This window comes from Microcaecilia unicolor, chromosome 1 (assembly GCF_901765095.1).
Source record: "Microcaecilia unicolor chromosome 1, aMicUni1.1, whole genome shotgun sequence".
NCBI lineage: Eukaryota > Metazoa > Chordata > Amphibia > Gymnophiona > Siphonopidae > Microcaecilia > Microcaecilia unicolor.
The window spans coordinates 346,861,291-346,881,163 of NC_044031.1; the positions used below are offsets into that span (position 1 = coordinate 346,861,291).

General features: G+C 46.5%; 1 protein-coding gene across 1 annotated transcript in view; it reads right to left on the reverse strand.

The window, feature by feature from the left end:
• The window catches only part of ULK4 (unc-51 like kinase 4), a gene marked incomplete in the record, with an annotated part of 1,752,451 nt that overhangs the window by 964,603 nt on the left and 767,975 nt on the right, over positions 1-19,873 (reverse strand). The window contains 1 exon segment of the mRNA XM_030209369.1: positions 17,175-17,336. Within this exon segment, the coding sequence (XP_030065229.1) occupies positions 17,175-17,336 (162 nt within the window).

Genomic DNA, 19,873 nt, shown 5'->3' on the forward strand with positions numbered 1-19,873 from the left:
CTGGCAGGCCTTCCTCCCAAAAGAGTCCAAAGTCCGAGCCTCCTGTCCCGGGGGCGCCAAGGCGAAATCCACAACCCCCGAGTCATGAGGCAACTGGGCCTTCATCAATTTCGGGTCCCCGTGAATCCTATACTGGGACTCAACCTTCTTAGGAATGGTGGGGTTAGATAGTGGTTCCATCCAGTTCCTCAAAAGTGTCTGTTTAAGGACATTATGTAGAGGAACAGTGGATGACTCCTTAGGTGGCGAAGGATAGTCCAGGACCTCGAACATCTCAGCCCTGGGTTCATCCTCAGTTACCACAGAGAAGGGAATGGCCGTAGACATTTCCCGGACAAAGGACGAAAAAGACAAACTATGGCAGAGTAGGGTCAGATGGAAGGCCACAAGACTTCTCAGAAGAGAAATATCTTGGGTCTTCCTCTGCCTCCCACGAGGCCTCTCCTTCGGAATTAGACAGGAGTTCTCTGACTGCAGTCCGAAGCCGAGCCCGTCTTGACGTCGAGGAGCTATGTCCCCGATGGCGATGCTGAGAAGTTGACTCCCGTGCCAGCGGCGATGAAGCTCCCTCCATCAACATCAACGGAGAGTCAACTCGGGGGGGCAGCCGAGGCCGATGCCGCAAGCGGCACCGACGTCGAGGGCCTCACCACAGGCCGCCACATCTATTGATGGTATCGTAGGCGCAAGCACCCCCAGTACAGGAACAGACTGTCGCAGCAGCCCCTCCAGGATCCCTGGAAGAATGGCGTGGAGGCACTCGTCAAGAGTGTCTGTCGAGAAAAGCTGTGGAGTTGGTACAGGAGTTGAGGCCACAATCTGCCGAGGAGGAGGAGGCGGTACCGGGCTGTCCGGAGACCAGCGCATCGACACCTCCTGTATGGAGGGTGAGCGGTCCTCAAGCTTCACGGGTGCCGATTCCCTCAACACCCCAGAGCTCTCGGTACCGTGATGAGAAGGGGACTGATGATGGTGCTTCTTTGCCTTCGCTCGAGGCACGTCATCGGTACTCCTCGGTACCGACGAGGAGGACGTGGAATCCACACGTCTCCTCAAGGTCGGGTCCGAGAGGGGTCGGTCCCGATGGGCCTATACCAGAGGAGCACTCGAGGCAGGTGGAGACCCACTCGATGGTTCACTGCTGCCAGCATGTGATGATCTCTGGACAGCCATTACCTGCGCTCCCGAGGTCGATGCACTCTCCGGTGCCGACATCGACACCACCGCTGTCGACGTCGACGCCGAAGTACCGGGCAAAGCTCCAAACAGGCGTTCACATTGAGCTTGTCTCGTCGCTTGTGTCCGCTTTTTAAGGCTAAGACACAACTTACATGCATCTGGGCGATGGTCAGGATCAAGGCATATACCGCGCATGAGGGTCGGTGCCTGAGATTGCCCGGTTGCACCGAGTGCACGTCTTGAAGCTGTTGGCGAGCCTCGATGTCATCGACGGAAAAATAGCGGCAGTGAAATCAAAATTCGCGATGGTGTCAAAGGAAAGGCACAAAAAAAGGGAGAAAACCTGTATGGGCGCCCAAAATGGCCGCACACGATGACGAAAGGAAACTTGAGGGGGAAAACTAAAGAAACTAGGGGAAAAACCTTTTTTCTTTTTTTTTCTTGAAAGAAAATGAAACAGCTCGTTCACGAGCATAAACGGAGAAGAAAAAACAGGCGAAAGCCGGCTAAAAATGAAGGCTCTTCTTTACTGGGGCACAGAACCGCCGTAAACAGCTGCTCTTGACCGCAGAAAAAAGAAGACTGAAGCGGGACTCTCACGCGACGGGCGGGAAGATGGCCACGCATGCACGGTGCGCGTACCCGCACACTCGAAGGCTTTAGCAACTTTTGTTGCTAGGAAGATTTTCCGGACCTGGGACAGCCGTGGACGACATCTATATGTGAGAACAAGCAGCCTGCTTGTCCTCGGAGAAAGAACAATTTTCACCAATTTGTATTAAATTTACTACTTTGTAGCTTCATCACATGCCCCCTAGTCCTAGTATTTTTGGAAAGAGTAAACAAACGATTCACATCTACCAGTTCAACTCCACTCATTATTTTATAGACCTCTATCATATCTCTCCTTCAGCAATCTTTTCTCCAAGCTGAAGAGCCCTAGATGCTTCAGCTTTTCCTCAAAGGGAAGTCGTCCCATTCCATTTATCATTTTCGTCATCGTTCTCTGTACCTTTTCTAATTCCACTATATCTTTTTTGAGATATGGCGACCAGAATTGAACACAATATTCGAGGTGCGGTCGCACCATGGACTGATACAAGGCATGATAACATCCTCACTTTTGTTAGATAACATCCACTATCTTACCTCACCATTCCTAAGAAGGTTGAGGCCCAGTATAGGATTCAAGGGGACCCGAAGTTGATGAAGGAGGAGGAGAAAGACGCATTCGGACCGCGGGCCTCCCAGACTGCTCCGGAGTACCAGGAGACCCACCCGGACCTTACAGGAACTCGTATGAATGCAAGCTTTGTTCCTGAATGAGACGATTGATGGCTGCCTGGGGTAATGGAGACAGAGACTGACCATATAGGCGTCCTTGCTACAACGTACTAGATAGGCTCTCTTCCATTGCTGTCTCTTAAACATCCTTGCAGCAGTTCAGGGATTTGAATTCATTGCTTGGGTGTACTAGATGACAGCTGCGCAGGGCTGGGAAACAGAGACCAAGCTAATTGGATTCCTTGCTTACATGCTTATGGATGACGGCTGTCTAAGGGTAGATTGTTCCAGCCCTTCTGCTCCAGCTTGTTCCTGGCCGCCTGATCCAGCTTCTCCCTGCGTGTTCCAGTCCACCTGATCCAGCTTCTCCATGCGTGCTCCAGTCCACCCAATCCACCTTCTCCCTGCTTGTTCCTGTCCATCTGCTCCAGCTTATTCCGGTCCGCCTGGTCCAGCTTCTCCCTGCATGTTCCAGTCCGCCTGTTCTGGCTTCTCCCTGCTTGTTCCAGTTCATCTGCTCCAGCTTGTTCTAGTCCGCCTGATCCAGCTTCTCCCTGCTTGTTCCAGTCCGCCTGATCCAGCTTCTCCCTGCTTGTTTCAGTTCATCTGCACCAGCCTGTTCCAGTCCACCTGATCCAGCTTCTCCCTGCTTGTTCCAGTCTGCCTGATCCAGCTTGTTCCAGTCCGCCTGACCCAGCTCGTTCCAGTCTGTCTGCTCCAGCATATTCCAGTCCACCAGATCCAGCTCGTTCCAGTCTGTCTCTTCCAGCTTGTTCCAGCTTCTCCCTGCTAGTTCCAGTCCGCCTGATCCAGCTTCTCCCTGCTTGTTCCAGCTCATCTGCTCCAGCTTGTTCCAATCCACCTGATCCAGCTTCTCCCTGCTTGTTCCAGTCCGCCTAACCCAGCTTGTTCCAGTCCGCCTAATCCTGCCCGCCTGCTAGCCAATCAACCAACCTGCCTGCTATCACCCCTTCAACTTGCCTGCTTATCTGCCCATCAACAACCTGCTGCTGAGCCCTCCACCGCACTCACCTGTTCCTGCCTGCCTGCCTCCCTCCCGCTAGCTTGTCAGCCCATTGACTTACCTGCTCTCCAGCCCATCAACTTCTTCTCAACCCATCTATCAACCTACCTGCCTCAGTCACTACTCATGGCCCCTGTACACATTCTCTTCCTTGCCCTATCCCTTTCTAATCTTTTCCCCCTCCCCCTACCGCTGGCTACCGCTGAAACTGACTGCCCACCCATGTCCTCTCCAGTCCTACTCACTACTGCAATACCCTATTCACCCCCGTCCCTCACCATCTCTCTTGTCCCCCTCCTCCTTCCTAGCTCTCAACCTTCAACACTTCCTTCCTGCCATTAACCCATCCCCTTTCCTCCTAAGTGCATCCCGTCTTCTTCGCCTTCGTCGCCCTACCTCCCCCACCCTCCTCCGAACTCTCTTGCTCCTCCTCCTGCTATCCGCGGGAGACATCAATCCTAATCCAGGTCCCCCCCACCTGTCCTCCTATCCATGCAAACGATTCCAGGATGTCTCCAATCTCATCTCTATTCCCCTCCTCCCCCCTCTTCCTTCCCCTTCTCATGTGCCCTGTGGAATGCCCGATCGGTCTGTAACAAACTTCCCTTCACCCACGACCTCTTCATCTCTTGCTCCCTTCAACTGCTCGCCCTAACTGAAACCTGGCTCTCCCCTGATGACTCTGCCTCAGTCGCGGCCCTATGCCATGGAGGTTATCTCTTCTCCCACACTCCCCGCCCAATTGTCCACGGTGGAGGCGTCGGGTTACTTCTCTCGCCCTCCTGTAGTTTCCAACCCCTGCTCCTACCGCAATCTCACTGCTTCTCATCCATTGAAGCCCACGCCATCTGTCTATTCTACCCGTTGCCACTCAGAGTGGCAGTCATTTACCGCCCCCCTGACAAATCTCTCTCTTCCTTCCTCACTGACTTCGATGCCTGGCTTTGTTTTTCTTGATCCCTCATCTCCGTCCCTCATTCTCGGAGACTTTAACATACACACTGATCACCCATCTGCCTCTCACGCTTCTCAGTTCCTCACTCTAACATCCTCCTTCAACCTCCAGCTGTGCTCCACCACCCCTACTCACCAAAATGGCCATTGTCTCGATCTCGTCCTCTCCTCTTCCGGTTCACCCTCCAATTTCTGCGCCTCCTCTCTTCCTCTCTCTGATCATCACCTTCACACTTATTCACCCCCCCCAGCCCCACCCAACATTAACCACTACTTCCAGGAATCTCCAGGCTATTGACCCTCCCACCTTATCCTCTAGTATTTCTAATCTCCTCCCCTCCATCATGTCCTCCGAGTCTGTCGACAAGGCTGTCTCCGCTTACAATGTTACTCTCTCCTCTGCTCTGGACACCCTCGCACCATCCATCTCCCGTCCCACAAGGTGTACTAATCCCCAGCCTTGGCTGACCCCTTGCATCCGTCACCTTCGCTCCTGCGCCCGATCCACTGAACGCCTCTGGAGGAAACCTCGCACCTACTCAGATTTCCTTCATTACAAATTCATGCTATCCTCCTTCCAGTCCTCCCTATTCCTTGCCAAACAGGACTACTATACCCAATTGAACAATTCCCTCAGCTCCAACCCTCGTCGTCTCTTTGCCACCCTCACTCTCTCCTCAATCACTGGCTGACTACTTCACCGACAAGGTGCAAAAGATCAACCTTGAGTTCACCACCAAGCTACCTCCCCCCCTTCACCCCTCAACACTCTCCCTCAACCAACCAACCCTGGCCTCTTTCTCCTCCTTCCCTGAGATCACTGAGGAGGAAACCGCCCGCCTTCTTTCCTCCTCGAAATGCACCACTTGTTCCTCTAATCCCACCCCCACCAACTTACTTAACACCATCTCTCATACTGTCACCCCCTCCATCTGTCATATCCTCAACCTCTCTCTCTCCACTGCAACTGTCCCTTATACCTTCAAGCACGCCGTAGTCACACCTCTCCTCAAAAAACCATCACTTGACCCTACCTGTCCCTCCAACTACCGCCCCATCTCCCTCCTACCCTTCCTCTCCAAAATACTTGAGTGCGCCATTCACAGCCGCTGCCTTGATTTTCTCTCCTCTCGCAATCCTCGATCCGCTTCAATCCGGTTTTCGCCCTCTACACTCGACAGAAACAGCACTCTCTAAAGTCTGTAATGACCTGTTCCTTGCCAAATCCAGAGGCCACTACTCCATCCTCATCCTCCTCGATCTATCCGCCGCTTTTGACACTGTCAATCATGATTTACTTCTTGACACACTGTCCTCATTTGGGTTTCAGGGCTCTGTCCTCTCCTGGTTCTCCTCCTATCTCTCCCACCGAACCTTCAGAGTACACTCTCATGGATCTTCCTCCACCCCCATCCCGCTCTCTGTTGGAGATCCTCAGGGATCTGTCCTTGGACCCCTTCTTTTTTCAATCTACACCTCTTCCCTGGGCTCACTGATCTTATCTCATGGTTTCCAGTATCATCTTTACGCTGACGACAACCAGCTGTATCTCTCCACACCAGACATCACTGCGGAAACCCAGGCGAAGGTATCGGCCTGCTTATCCGACATTGCTGCATGGATGTCCAACCGCCACCTGAAAGTGAACATGGCCAAGACCGAGCTTATCGTCTTTCCACCTAAACCTACTTCTCCTCATCCTCCGCTCTCGATATCAGTTAATAACACCCTCATCCTCCCCATCTCATCCGCCCGCAACCTCGGAGTCATCTTCCACTCCTCCCTCTCCTTCTCTGCGCATATCCAGCAGACAGCCAAGACCTGTCGCTTCTTCCTCTTCAACAAAAGCAAAATTCGCCCTTTCCTCTCTGAGCACACCACCCGAACTCTCATCCACGCTCGCATTACCTCTCGCCTTGACTACTGCAACCTACTCCTCACTGGCCTCCCACTTAACCATCTATCCCCCCTTCAATCCATTCAGAACTCTGCTGCATGTCTTATATTCCGCCTGAACCGATATACTCATATCACCCCTCTCCTCAGGTCACTTCACTGGCTTCCAATCAGATACCGCATACAGTTCAAGCTTCTCCTTCTTACCTACAAATGCACTCAGTTTGCAGCCTCTCTACCCTCATCTCCCCTTACGTTCCCGCCCAAAACCTCCGCTCACAGGACAAATTCCTCCTCTCAGTACCCTTCTCCACCACCGCCAACTCCAGGCTCCGCCCATTCTGCCTCGCCTCACCCTATGCTTGGAATAAACTTCCCGAGCCCTTACGCCAAGCCCCCTCCCTACCCATCTTCAAATCCTTACTCAAAGCCCACCTCTTCAATGTTGCTTTCGGCACCTAACCTTTATACCTTTCAGGAAATCTAGACTGCCCCAATCTAATGACACCTACTTGACTGTTTGTACATTTGTCCTTTAGATTGTAAGCTCTTTGAGCAGGGACTGTCCTTCTATGATAAATTGTACAGCGCTGTGTAACCCTAGTAGCGCTTTAGAAATGTCAAATAGTAGTAGTAGTATTTGCTTTCTTAGCCGCTGCAGCACACTGAGCAGAAGGTTTCAACGTATCATCTACAACGACGCCAAGATCCCTTTCTTGGTCGGTGACTCCTAACGTTAAACCTTTGCTATAGTTCAGGTTCCTCTTTCCCACACGCATCACTTTGCACTTGCTAACATTAAACGTCATCTGCAATTTAGATGCCAAGTCTCGTAAGGTCCTCTTGTAATTTTTCACAATCCTCTTGCGATTTAATAACTTTGAATAACTTTCTGCCGTCAGCAAATTTAATAACCTCACTAGTTACTCCCATCTCTAGATCATTTATAAATATATTAAAAAGCAGCGGTCCCAGCACAGACTCCTGGAGAACCCCACTATTCTCCATTGAGAATACTGGCCATTTAACCCTACTCTCTGTTTTTAATCCTTTAACCAGCTTTTAATCCACAATAGGACACTACCTCCTATCCCATGACTCTACAATTTCTTCTAGAGTCTTTCATGAGGTACTTTGTCAAACACCTTCTGAAAATCCAGATACACACTATCAACCGGCTCGCCTTTATCCACATGTTTGCTCACCCCTTCAAAGAAATGTAATAGATTGGTGAGGCAAGATTTCCCTTCATTAAATCCATGTTGGCTTTGTCTCATTAATCCATGATTTTGAATATGCTCTGTAATTTTGTTCTTTAGAATAACCTCTACCATTTTGCCCGGCACTGACGTCAGGCTCACTGGTCTATAATTTCCCATTTCCTTTCTGGAATCATTTTAAAATATCGGTGTTATATTGGCCACCCTCCAATCTTCTGGTACCATGCTTGATTTTAAAGATAAATTACATATTACTAACAATAGTTCCGCAAGTTCATTTTTCAATTCAATCATTAGTCTGGGATGAATACCATCCGGTCCTTGCGATTTGCTACTCTTTTTAATTTGTCAAACTGCCCATTACATCATCTAGGTTTATAGAGATTTAATTCAGTTTCTCCGGCTCATCAGCTTTGAATACCATTTCCGGCACCGGTATCTCTTCCAAATCTTCCTCAGTGAAGGCCGAAGCAAAGAATTAATTTATTCTCTCAGCTATGGCTTTATCCTTCTTGATTACCCCTTTTACCCCTTTGTCATCTATAAGTTCAACCGATTCTTTTGCTGGCTTCTTGCTTTTAATATACCTAAAAAAAATTTTACTATATGTTTTTGCCTCCAACGCAATCTATTTTTCAAAGTCCCTCTTTGTCTTCCTTATCAGCGCTTTGCATTTGACTTGACACTCCTTATGCCGCATCTTATTATTTTCAGTCGGTTCATTTTTCCATTTTCCGAAGGATTTTCTTTTAGCTCTATTGGCTTCCTTCACCTCACTTTTTAACCATGCCGGATGTCGCTTGGTCTTCTTCCCACCTTTTTTAATACACGAAATATATTTGGCCTGGGCTTCCAGGATGGTATTTTTGAACAACATCCACGCCTGATGTAAATTTTTGACCCTCACAGCTGCTCCTCTAAGCTTTTTTTTATCACCTTTCTTCTCATTTTATCATAGTCTCCTGTGTATACCTACTCCAAAGCTAATATCAAATCTGATCATATCATGATCATTGTTATCAAGCGGCCCCCATCACCATTACCTCCCACACCAGATCATGCGCTCCACTAAGGACTAGGTCTAGAATTTTTCCTTCTCTCGTTGGCTCCTGTACCAGCTGCTCCATAAAACAGTCCTTGATTCCGTCAAGGAATTTTACCTCCCTAGCATGCCCTGATGTTACACTTACCCAGTCAATATCGGAGTAATTGAAATCACCCATTACTACTGTGTTGCCCAGTTTGTTAGCCTCCTTATTTTCCAATAACATTTCTACATCCATCTGTTCATCCTGGCCAGGTGGACTGTAGTACACTCCTATCACTATCCTTTTCCCCTTAACACATGGAATTTCAATCCATAGTGATTCCAAGATGTGTTTTGTTTCCTGCAGAATTTTCAACCTATTTGATTCAAGGCCTTCCTAAACATACGATGCTACCCCTCAACCAATTCGATCCACCCTATCACTTCGATACAATTTGTACCCCGGTATGAAAGTGTCCAACTGGTTATCCTCCTTCCACCAGGTCTCAGATATGCCTATTATATCTAATATTTCATTTAGTGCAATATATTCTAACTCTCCCAACTTATTTCTTAGGCTTCTGGCATTTGCATATAGACATTTCAAACTATGTTTGTTGTTCCTATTTACATCATGCTCAGTACTTGACAGTATTAATTTGCAATCTTTTGTCTGATTTTTATTTATCTTTTTTGTTACATTTGTACCCCGCGCTTTCCCACTCATGGCAGGCTCAATGCGGCTTACATGAGGCAATGGAGGGTTAAGTGACTCGCCCAGAGTCACAAGGAGCTGCATGTGCCTGAAGTGGAAATCGAACTCAGTTCCTCAGTTCCCCAGGACCAAAGTACACCACCCTAACCACTAGGCCACTCCTCCACTTATTTAAGGACACCTGATCTACTATAAGTACATAAGTAGTGCCATACTGGGAAAGACCAAAGGTCCATCTAGCCCAGCATCCTGTCACCGACAGTGGCCAATCCAGGTCAAGGGCACCTGGCACGCTCCCTAAACGTAAAAACATTCCAGACAAGTTATACCTAAAAATGCGGAATTTTTCCAAGTCCATTTAATAGCGGTCTATGGACTTGTCCTTTAGGAATCTATCTAACCCCTTTTTAAACTCCGTCAAGCTAACCGCCCGTACCACATTCTCCGGAAACGAATTCCAGAGTCTAATTACACGTTGGGTGAAGAAAAATTTTCTCCGATTCGTTTTAAATTTACCACACTGTAGCTTCAACTCATGCCCTCTAGTCCTAGTATTTTTGGATAGCGTGAACAGTCGCTTCACATCCACCCGATCCATTCCACTCATTATTTTATACACTTCTATCATATCTCCCCTCAGCCGTCTCTCCTCCAAGCTGAAAAGCCCTAGCCTTCTCAGCCTCTCTTCATAGGAAAGTCGTCCCATCCCCACTATCATTTCGTCGCCCTTCGCTGTACCTTTTCCAATTCTACTATATCTTTTTTGAGATACGGAGACCATTACTGAACACAATACTCCAGGTGTGGTCGCACCATGGAGCGATACAACGGCATTATAACATCCGCACACCTGGACTCCATACCCTTCCTAATAACACCCAACATTCTATTCGCTTTCCTAGCCGCAGCAGCACACTGAGCAGAAGGTTTCAGCGTATCATCGACGACGACACCCAGATCCCTTTCTTGATCCGTAACTCCTAACGTGGAACCTTGCAAGACGTAGCTATAATTTGGGTTCCTCTTACCCACATGCATCACTTTGCACTTGTCAACATTGAACTTCATCTGCCACTTGCACGCCCATTCTCCCAGTCTCGCAAGGTCCTCCTGTAATCGTTCACATTCCTCCTGCGACTTGACGACCCTGAATAATTTTGTGTCATCGGCGAATTTAATTACCTCACTATGGTCTCTTTAGCAACCTCACTGAGGGGATACCCTATCTTCCCTGTTTTGGTGATATCTGAAAGATACCTTATTCTGAACCATGCGCTTTTGAGTGACTGTCAGCCTTCCCCCAGTTTCTAGTTTAAAAGCTGCTCTATCTCCTTTTTAAATGCCGATGCCAACTAGCCCTCAAACCAGAGGCCAGAGGCAAAGACACAAAAGGAATGAAGAAAATCCCCTGTCTAAAACACACAGAAGACAGAGGCAGAGACACAGTACACAAGGGGTTAAACTTACTGAACCAGAAGTCAGAGGCAGGAACACAGAGGGAGGAGGAAGATAACTGAATAAACAAACAAACAACCAACTGGAGGGAAGGCCGGCAAACCAGCAGCCTGCCAGAATGGGGCAATGTCCCCACTGAGTAAACAAAGTAGCTGGCCTCCCACAGAGAACTGCAAGCAGCCAGGGAAAGCCCCAGCTGGAGGCCAGTGAATTAATTACTCACACACACACACTGACAGAAACGAACCCAGACAAAGGAAACTAAACAGCAAGCTGAATACACACACACTGCCACAAGATAGTCACCAAGAAATGTAATGCCAAAGCAGGGGAAGCAGGAACATGTAGGCTTAAGTACTACCCACTGAGTCAGCTCAAACCCTGACAGCCAATCAGGAATGAAGTCCACACCCCTCCCCTGCCAGACCGGCAGAATCATAACAGGTATGGAGACTAGCTAATAAAGTTTGCTTGCTTTTTGAATTTTAAAATTCTAACTGTATTTATCAATATCCTACAATTCCTCTTTTAAACCCTAATCTTTAAGTTAACAAGCTCAGAATAAAATAATGTCACTTATCCTCAGAGATGTCCTCTTCTCTCAGAATTTCTCAGAAAGTCTATTATTTGACAACACACATGATACAAGTGAAGTTATCCATGTGAAGGACTGCATCAAAGTGGCTTATAATTAAAGAAATTTAATTTCACCTCATACACAATCATGGGCCACTCAGTCTTCTGAAAATGTATAAATTCTGCATATGTATACTAGGTCCAGAGATAAAGACAGGTTTATTGTCATGGCACTAAGGCATCTAACATCATTCTCAGACTTGTAACTGCATACATGTAGGTTTTTGTCCTGACATTCTAAAATGCATATGACATTGTCTAAGGCTATTAGGAATTTTCAATAATTAAAGTAGATGATACAAAATGTATATAACAAATAATTTCCAAAATGAATAGGCAATCAAATACATAATAAAATATATTTATTTTGCCAAAATTCCAAAAAATGCTGGAGGAAATGACATCACGCTCCGTAATGGCAGCTTGAAAGCGGAGCTCCCGATACCCAGCCTAAAAAGAGGAAAAAAACAGCTGCAGTCTGAGCCCTTGAGGAAATTTGAGCAACGTTAAAGGGAGGACGATAGTGCGTGGACCCAGCGATGTCGAACTCCAAGCTCAAACAGATGGATTTAAACACTTACGGATACCGGCAGCGTGAGCAGGCGCCAGAGGTACAGGCCGCGGGAAAAAAACGTGAGCGGGAGCGTCATGCGGCCGCGATCGCCAGGCACCCCCACAGAGCTTGGAGAAGAAGGGGACAGCGAAATACAGCTGGATAAATGGGACCAATTACGCACCTGGTTCCAGGACCTTAAATCAGAAATAAAGGAGATGCGCAGAGACTTCGCCCAGCTGGGCGCAGACTTGCAGGGAGAGATAAAAGAGCTGGGGAATAGAGTGAATGAGGCTGAGGCTGGACTTGAGGAACATGCAGGCTCTATAAGTAAACACTACAAGAACAGCAGACAGATGTCCGTTTTCTCACTGATAAAGTGGAAGTCCTCGAGAACAGAAGTCGACAGTCAACTATTAGGATTCGGGGCCTACCTGAGCTGCCGGAATACAATAACTGTGAACAAGTGGTGCAGACATTGGCAGCCCACCTCCTATCTACGGCAGAGCATGTTGTGACCCCTGAGAGCGTCCAGATAGAACAAGCACACCTGGCATTGGGACCGCGTAAAGCTAACGTGCCTAAAGACATCGTGGCGTGCTTTACAGAATTCAAAATTAAAGAGGAAGTTATGCATAAGGCGAGGGTGAATGGCCCTATCACTTGGGAAACCTTCCCTATAGAACTATTTCAGGATATCTCAGCCACAACACTTAAGCGTAGAAGAGAATTGAATCTGCTGACGGAACGATTGCGGGCAGATGGCATAAAATATAAATGGCAGCACCCGTTTGCCCTGGTGTTTTATCGGGAGGGTAAACAGCGCAGAGTAACCTCGATGGATGAAGCCCAAGAATATCTTGATCCAGAGGCAGCGGCGGATGTGGCTCAGTCGCAATCATCGAAGGCCCCATTACTGAGCTCCAAGTCGAAATGGCAGCGGGTCTCGCAAGGACGTGGATGCCTGAGACGACAAATATCGGGGCATACAAGCATAGTTGACAAGAACGCATGAGCCACTGCACCCGTATGGATTATAAACGTCATTCTTTTACCTTTTTGGCTATTCAGCAGACAGGCTGCAAGAACTTCCTCTATTAACAGCAAGAGGGCCGGACACATCCAGCAGGCTGGCAAGTTGGTCGGGACATTGAGGTATACCTCCATAGACATGTCCTATCTGGTGAGAGGGACGTGTTGTTTTTGGATTAAGGGTAGGCGGGGAGGGGGGCAGGGAATAGGGAGGAGGGAGGGGGGAGCAAGTGGTGGCTATGTCAGAGACTATATGGTTGGACATGATAGATAAAGTGATCCGCTGTGTAACCATGAATGTGAGGGGGCTTAATTCGCCTATGAAGCACAAACTAATGTTCAAAGAGATGATGCGTTTAAAAGCGGATGTAGTTTTTTTTTACAAGAAACTCATCTCAAAAAATGCCATGAGAAGTTGGTATCTCATAAGCGATTTCCTATAATGTATTTTTCCTCTTGTACAGCCACCCCTAAAAAAAGAGGGGTGGTGATAGCGCTATCCGGGGCCCACCCTTGGCAGGTAGTGAAAACTGTGCATGATGTAGAGGGTAGGTATTTACTGATGATGGTCTCCTTATATAATGTTCAATATACTATTCTTAATGTATATGCCCCTAATCAGGGACAAGGCCCTTACATGGAGCGGATAGAATAGGTCCTGCAGCGACATCAACAAGGTTATTTACTGATAGGGGGAGACTTTAATATAACAATATACCCACCACTAGATAATTCCACAGGACAGGCTACTTATGCCAAAGCAGATAGGAAATTGCTTAAAAGCTTTATGGCCCACTGGGGATTGCTAGATCTATGGAGAATTAATCAGGGATCAAGGAAAGATTATACATATTATTCCTCCAAATACCACTCTTATTCTAGAATAGATGGATGGTTGGGTGATGGGCTGCTGGCAAATAAAATACAGGAGATATCTATCGAACCACGTACGTGGTCTGATCACTCGCCAGTGGTACTGGTGTTTAGAGCTGGCACTAAAGTGATAGGCCCCAGATATTGGAGATTAGATGAGGCTATCCTTCATGAAATGAAAAATATCCCAGTGATAGAAAAATATATTGTAGAGTATCTCGAATTTAATGATGTGGAAGGGGTCCATCCGGCCAGTCTATGGGAGGGACTTAAAGCTGTACTCCGTGGGCAATTGATTAAAGATCGCACAGCACAGGAGGCCAACCTTAGGGAGGAACTTTGGAGATTAGAGCAGGAGCATAAAGAGAGGCCAGCGGACGTTAAAGGGCTGGAGAAAATACATCAGCTGAGATTAAAACTAAACGAAATTCAGCTAGCAGATTTTGCTGCACAATTACAACAGGTGCAGCAGGAACAATTTGAAGTTGGGGACAAGGCAGGGCGTTTGCTGGCCAACAAGCTCAAAAAACAGGCCCAACGTAACTATATCGGGGGCGTTCAGAATTTAGCAGGAGAATTTGTCACTCAGAATGAGCAAGTACAAGACACTTTTTTGGATTATTATAAGACACTCTATGCGACAGAACAGATGTCAGAGGTAGCAGAAATTGGGCAATACCTGCAGGGAGTGGATATCCCCCAGTTGATGCTTAGAGAATCTGAAGCCCTATCTGCCCCCATAACGCTTGAGGATGTCAACTAGGCAATTGGGGATCTTGCCAATGGTAAAGCCCCGGGCCTTGATGGATTCCCTACAAAATTCTATGTTCGCTAAACACCTGGGTCCGGTGCTATTACGATTATTTCATGTGTTGGAGGATGCCCAAGAACTCCCTCTCTCGTGGAGACTAGCGGGGGTGACTTTAATAGCAAAACCAGGGAAAAATCCCCAGCTATGTAGCTCATACAGGCCGATATCACTCCTCAATGTGGATTACAAGATTTTTACGAAAATCCTGGCCCGTAGATTGCAGGAATGAATGCCGGGTTTAGTCCATGCAGATCAGGCGGGATTTATAAATGGGCGTCAAACATTCGATAATATACGTTGTCTGATCCATGTTATACAACAAGTAAGGGACGATCAAACGCCGGCTCTATTGCTATCAATTGATGCCGAGAAAGCGTTTGATCGCGTGGATTGGACATTTCTATTTGAGCTGCTACGGCGAGTAGGGATTGCTGGGAGATACCTAGCTTGGCTTCAGCTCCCATATAAAGACCCCCTAGCCACACTAAAAATTAATGGATCATACACTAAAACGTTCAAACTTGGGCGGGGAACCAGGCAGGGATGTGCGGTATCCCCGCTCCTTTTTGCCCTATATTTGGAGCCATTGGCCTGCCTGTTGAGGAAGGATAGAGAGGTACGGGGGATAGTGAGAAGGTGGCAGGAACATAAACTTATGCTATTCGCTGACGATATTTTGCTCACTTTAGCGCAACCTGAGCTCTCAGTAAAACGGGTTATAGAACATATGACATACTATGGGCAATTGGCTGGGTTTAAACCTAATTTAACTAAATCAGTGTTTCTTAATCTGACAGTAGCATCGGGAAACCTGCCGGGCCTCAGAGCAGCCTTCCCGTTTGTCTGGGCGCAGAAATCTATTAGATACCTGGGCATACAGATCACACCAAAGGTAGAAGACCTTTTTCTCGCAAATTTTCCTCATAAAATAGAAGAGCTTTTTAAGGAGCTTGATGGCTGGGAAGGTTTTAATATATCTTGGAAGGGACCCATCCTTGCTATCAAGATGATGATGCTTCCTAAGGTACTCTATCTCTTCCTAGCGCTGCCTATCCCAATCCCGGCCTCCTTTTTTGGAACATTAAATCGCAAAATGTTTGCGTACATATGGAGGAAACGCCCACTGAGGGTGCGCCAAACGATGATGTATCAAACTTATGAGCGAGGAGGAATGGGAGTCCTTAATTTTTTTCTTTATTATCAAGCGGCCCAGCTTCGGGTACTGGTGGAAAGGACCCCAGGAGCCTCAAAGAAATGGTTGCACTGGGAATGGGCGTGGTTGGGTAGGCATGAGATTGAGGACCTACTATGGATACCAGGGGAAGAGCTAGCACATATACTAAAAAAGATGCCTCTAGCTTTGAAACACCCTCTCACGACATGGTATCAAATTAGGAAACTTATGTTCCCTGAGAGGACCTATTATCGGCAAACAGCAATTAGATGGGCGACGGGATTCCCATTGGGAAGGTCAGAAACAGTATTTGACACCTGGGCCAAAGTGGGCTTGCGTACATTGGGACAAATATGGAACAACGGAGAGTGGGCTAGCTTTGCTGACCTACAGGAGGAATATGGACTAGCGGAGAGGGACTTAACCTATTATTGTTGCCTCCGCAACTTTATTAAGAGGAGAGCACAGGATGAACTGGAATTAGCTGATACAGCCCTGGAATTAGCTATGTGCAGAGGGGGTGGTAAGGGGAGTATAACGCATATCTATTTAGCGCTGTTAGGCCGCACAGACCCCCAGATAATATATCATGCGAGATGGGAAGGGTCGTTACAACATTCTTATCCTAAAGAAGTATGGAGGAGGAACTATAAGTATTTGCTTAAAGTACCTGTAGCACAATCTGTAAATGAAAATGGGTTTAAAATGCTATATTGGTGGTACTATACTCCAGCCAAATTGCAGAAAATGTACCCAGGAGTGTCAGGACAATGTTGGCGGGAGTGTGGCCATAGAGGCACATTTATCCATATATGGTGGGAATGTACGAAAGCACGAACATATTGGACTAAGGTGGTAGAGCTGGTCAATAAAGTAATCCAAAAACCATACCCAGGGGACGCAGAACACTGCCTGCTACACTTTAGGCCGGCATTGGTACCTAGCTGGCACCATAGGCTGGCGAGCCAATACTTTGTAGCAGCTAAAATCGCCTTGGCCAGAGCATGGAAACAGGTGGAATTGCCAGAAATGCAGGTGGTGACTCAGAAAGTGGATTTCCTTTACCAGATGTCAAAGCTAATGGCAAAACGAAGAGGGACTATGCAGACCTTCACAAAAATATGGACGCTATACGAACAATCTATAGAGCAGGATCAGCCACCACTGGTGTAGGGGGGAGGGGGAGGAAATTTATACAGTTGGGGATGGGGATGATTGCTTGTACAAGCGAATTTTGTTTCTGTTTTGGTTGGATTGTATAATGCTTGGTTAATAATAAAAGGCTATTTAAAAAAAAAATTCCAAAAAATGCTATGTTGTAAGATTCTGAAAAATCCTTACCGATATAGCAGTTATTCTGAGGGCATCTATAGTTGAATGTGTAAAAATATACCACAGCGCTGGTCCAATCTCTCCTGTAATGAAGCCTTGTACATGAAAGGAGATAGTAGTGCAGACATTTTCAACAATCTTTGCAGTCATATGATGAATTACTGGCTCCTCCTAAAAAAAAAAAGTGTTACATGCTTTACATTAAACATATTTCTCACTTCCTTTAATTATGTAACAGAAAATCTTTTACAATACAGATAGACGTTCAAGTTGCCATTATGATGCTGGGCACTTGACAGTAGGAGCAAACCTGCTTCCCACTAAAGTACTAGGGAACTCCCCAGTAAACAAGGAGGAGGTGCGGAAGGGTGATGGTGGTGGTGGTGTTAGAGGTGTTAGGAGGGAGAGGACTACTGATGGTGCTACTCTTCTTCAGTCCTCCAGGACAACTCCTGACTCTAGAGAAGCACGTGACTTGGAATCGCTTGAGTCTATCTGTATGTACCTTTACCAGAATTAATAGGGGCATTCCTAGGAACAAAGCAGTGATTTACCAAGTCACTTAAATCTGATTGGGAGATCTGCATGAAGGTCTGAGCATGTCTTTCACAGGGAGTAATTAAAAGCTGTAAGATGTATAAGTTCCCTTTATAAAACAGGCATATCGTATGCATCTTTCTGACCCACAGACTAGGTGGCCTGTTTAATTACTCTTCATATGCTGACACTAGCTTTATTTTACTATGTAAACTGTTTAGGTAGTGATTGGCGGTTGCTATATTTTTCATAAACCATGTATTAGAGATGATTTTAAAAGGGTTAGGCACTATTTACATGTGCAAAAAGCTGATCTATAAGACCTGCTACATATATGTATATAGATCCGAAGCATGCACAGATTTGACAGTGTGTGTTCTGGATGTACCCTTTAAGCTTATCCATTTCCTATTTTCAAAAGAAAAAGCATATATACTTCAAAAAAATTCTCTGTTGGATTCTCTATCTGCTTCAAAGTACATATAACTGTCAGCTAACGCTCATTTGGAAATGAGGTTTGGAGTAGTAATTGGAATCTAAATTGTGCTCACTTCTCTGGCATTTAAAACCAGCTCAAAAGCACAAAAATTAAGTTTGGGGGCTTGCTTTCCTTGAATGTGCAGTTTTGAAAATCTGGTTATTATATTTGTATTTTAATCTACGTAATGTTAAAAACTACGGGCCTTGTTTACTAAGCCGCACTATAGACACACTAGCGTTTTTAGTGTATGCTAAAAATTAGCACAAACTAACGATAGAAACACCCTTAGAAATATATGGGTGTCTCTAGCATTTAGCATGCACTAATTACGCTAGCGCATCTTAATAAACAGGGCCCTAGGCAGACTTCATTGGGGATGTTCGCAACAGTGAGTCTTTATGAAGATTGTCATGTGCATTTAAAACGGAAAATCAAACCCGCCTGGTGGTCTGTGACCTTGGGAACCCTATGAAAGCTGGAACAAAACTTTCACATGTTTGTTTACTCCTTCACAGTGCATTTTCTCTAGCAAAAAAGGTGCCGGTACTCAAATGCTAGGCCACCCTTCAGAGGTGGGATGATCACTGAAGGACCCACCCCACAATAGCCAGGGCCCCTGCAACCAGTCACAGAATCTATGACAAGGAAGAATTGGTGTATAGAGCCTGAGCTTTTTCATTAAAACTTGCAATCCATGGGTACATTTTAGCAGACAATGAAAAAGGTGCCGGTACTCAGTACCCCCAAGTACCCCCTCTCAAAAAAAGCCCTGCTCCTTCAAAGAATTGAAGTAAATTGGTCAGGCAAGATTTCCCCACACAAAAGCTATGCTGACTCGGTCTCAGTAATCCATGTCCTTGGATGTGCTCTGTAATTTTGTTTTTAATAATAGCCTCTACCCATTTTCCCCAGCACCGACGTCAGACTCACCCGTCTATAATTTCCCAGATCTCCCCTGGAACCTTTTTTAAAAATCAGCGTTACATTGGCCACCCTCCAATCTTCCGGTACCACGCTCGATTTTAAGGATAAATTGCATATCACTAGCAGTAGCTCCGCAAGCTCAGTTTTCAGTTCTATCAGTACTCTAGGATGAATACCATCCGGTCCAGGAGATTTGCTACTCTTCAGTTTGCTGAACTGCCCCATTACGTCCTCCAGGTTTACCGTGAAGTCAGTAAGTTTCTCCGACTCATCCACTTGAAATATCATTTCCGACACCGGTATCCCACCCAAAGCTTCCTCGGTGAAGACCAAAGCAAAGAATTCATTCAATCTCTCCGCTACGTCTTTCTCTTCCTTGATCGCCCCTTTTACCCCTCGTTCATCCAGCGGCCCAACCGATTCTTTTGCTGGCTTCCTGCTTTTAATATACCAAAAAAAAGTTTTACTATGTTTTTTTTTGCCTCTAATGCTATCTTTTTTTCGTAATCCCTCTTGGCCTTCTTTATCTGCGCCTTGCATTTGCTTTGACACTCCTTATGCTGCTTCTTGTTATTTTCGGACGGTTCCTTCTTCCATTTTCTGAAGGCATTTCTTTTAGCCCTAATAGCTTCCTTCGCCTCACTTTTCAACCAGGCCGGCTGTCTTTTGGAGTTCCGTCTTTCTTTTCTAATTAGTGGAATATGTTTGGCCTGGGCCTCCAGGATGGTATTTTTGAACAGCGTCCATGCCTGTTGTACAGTTTTTA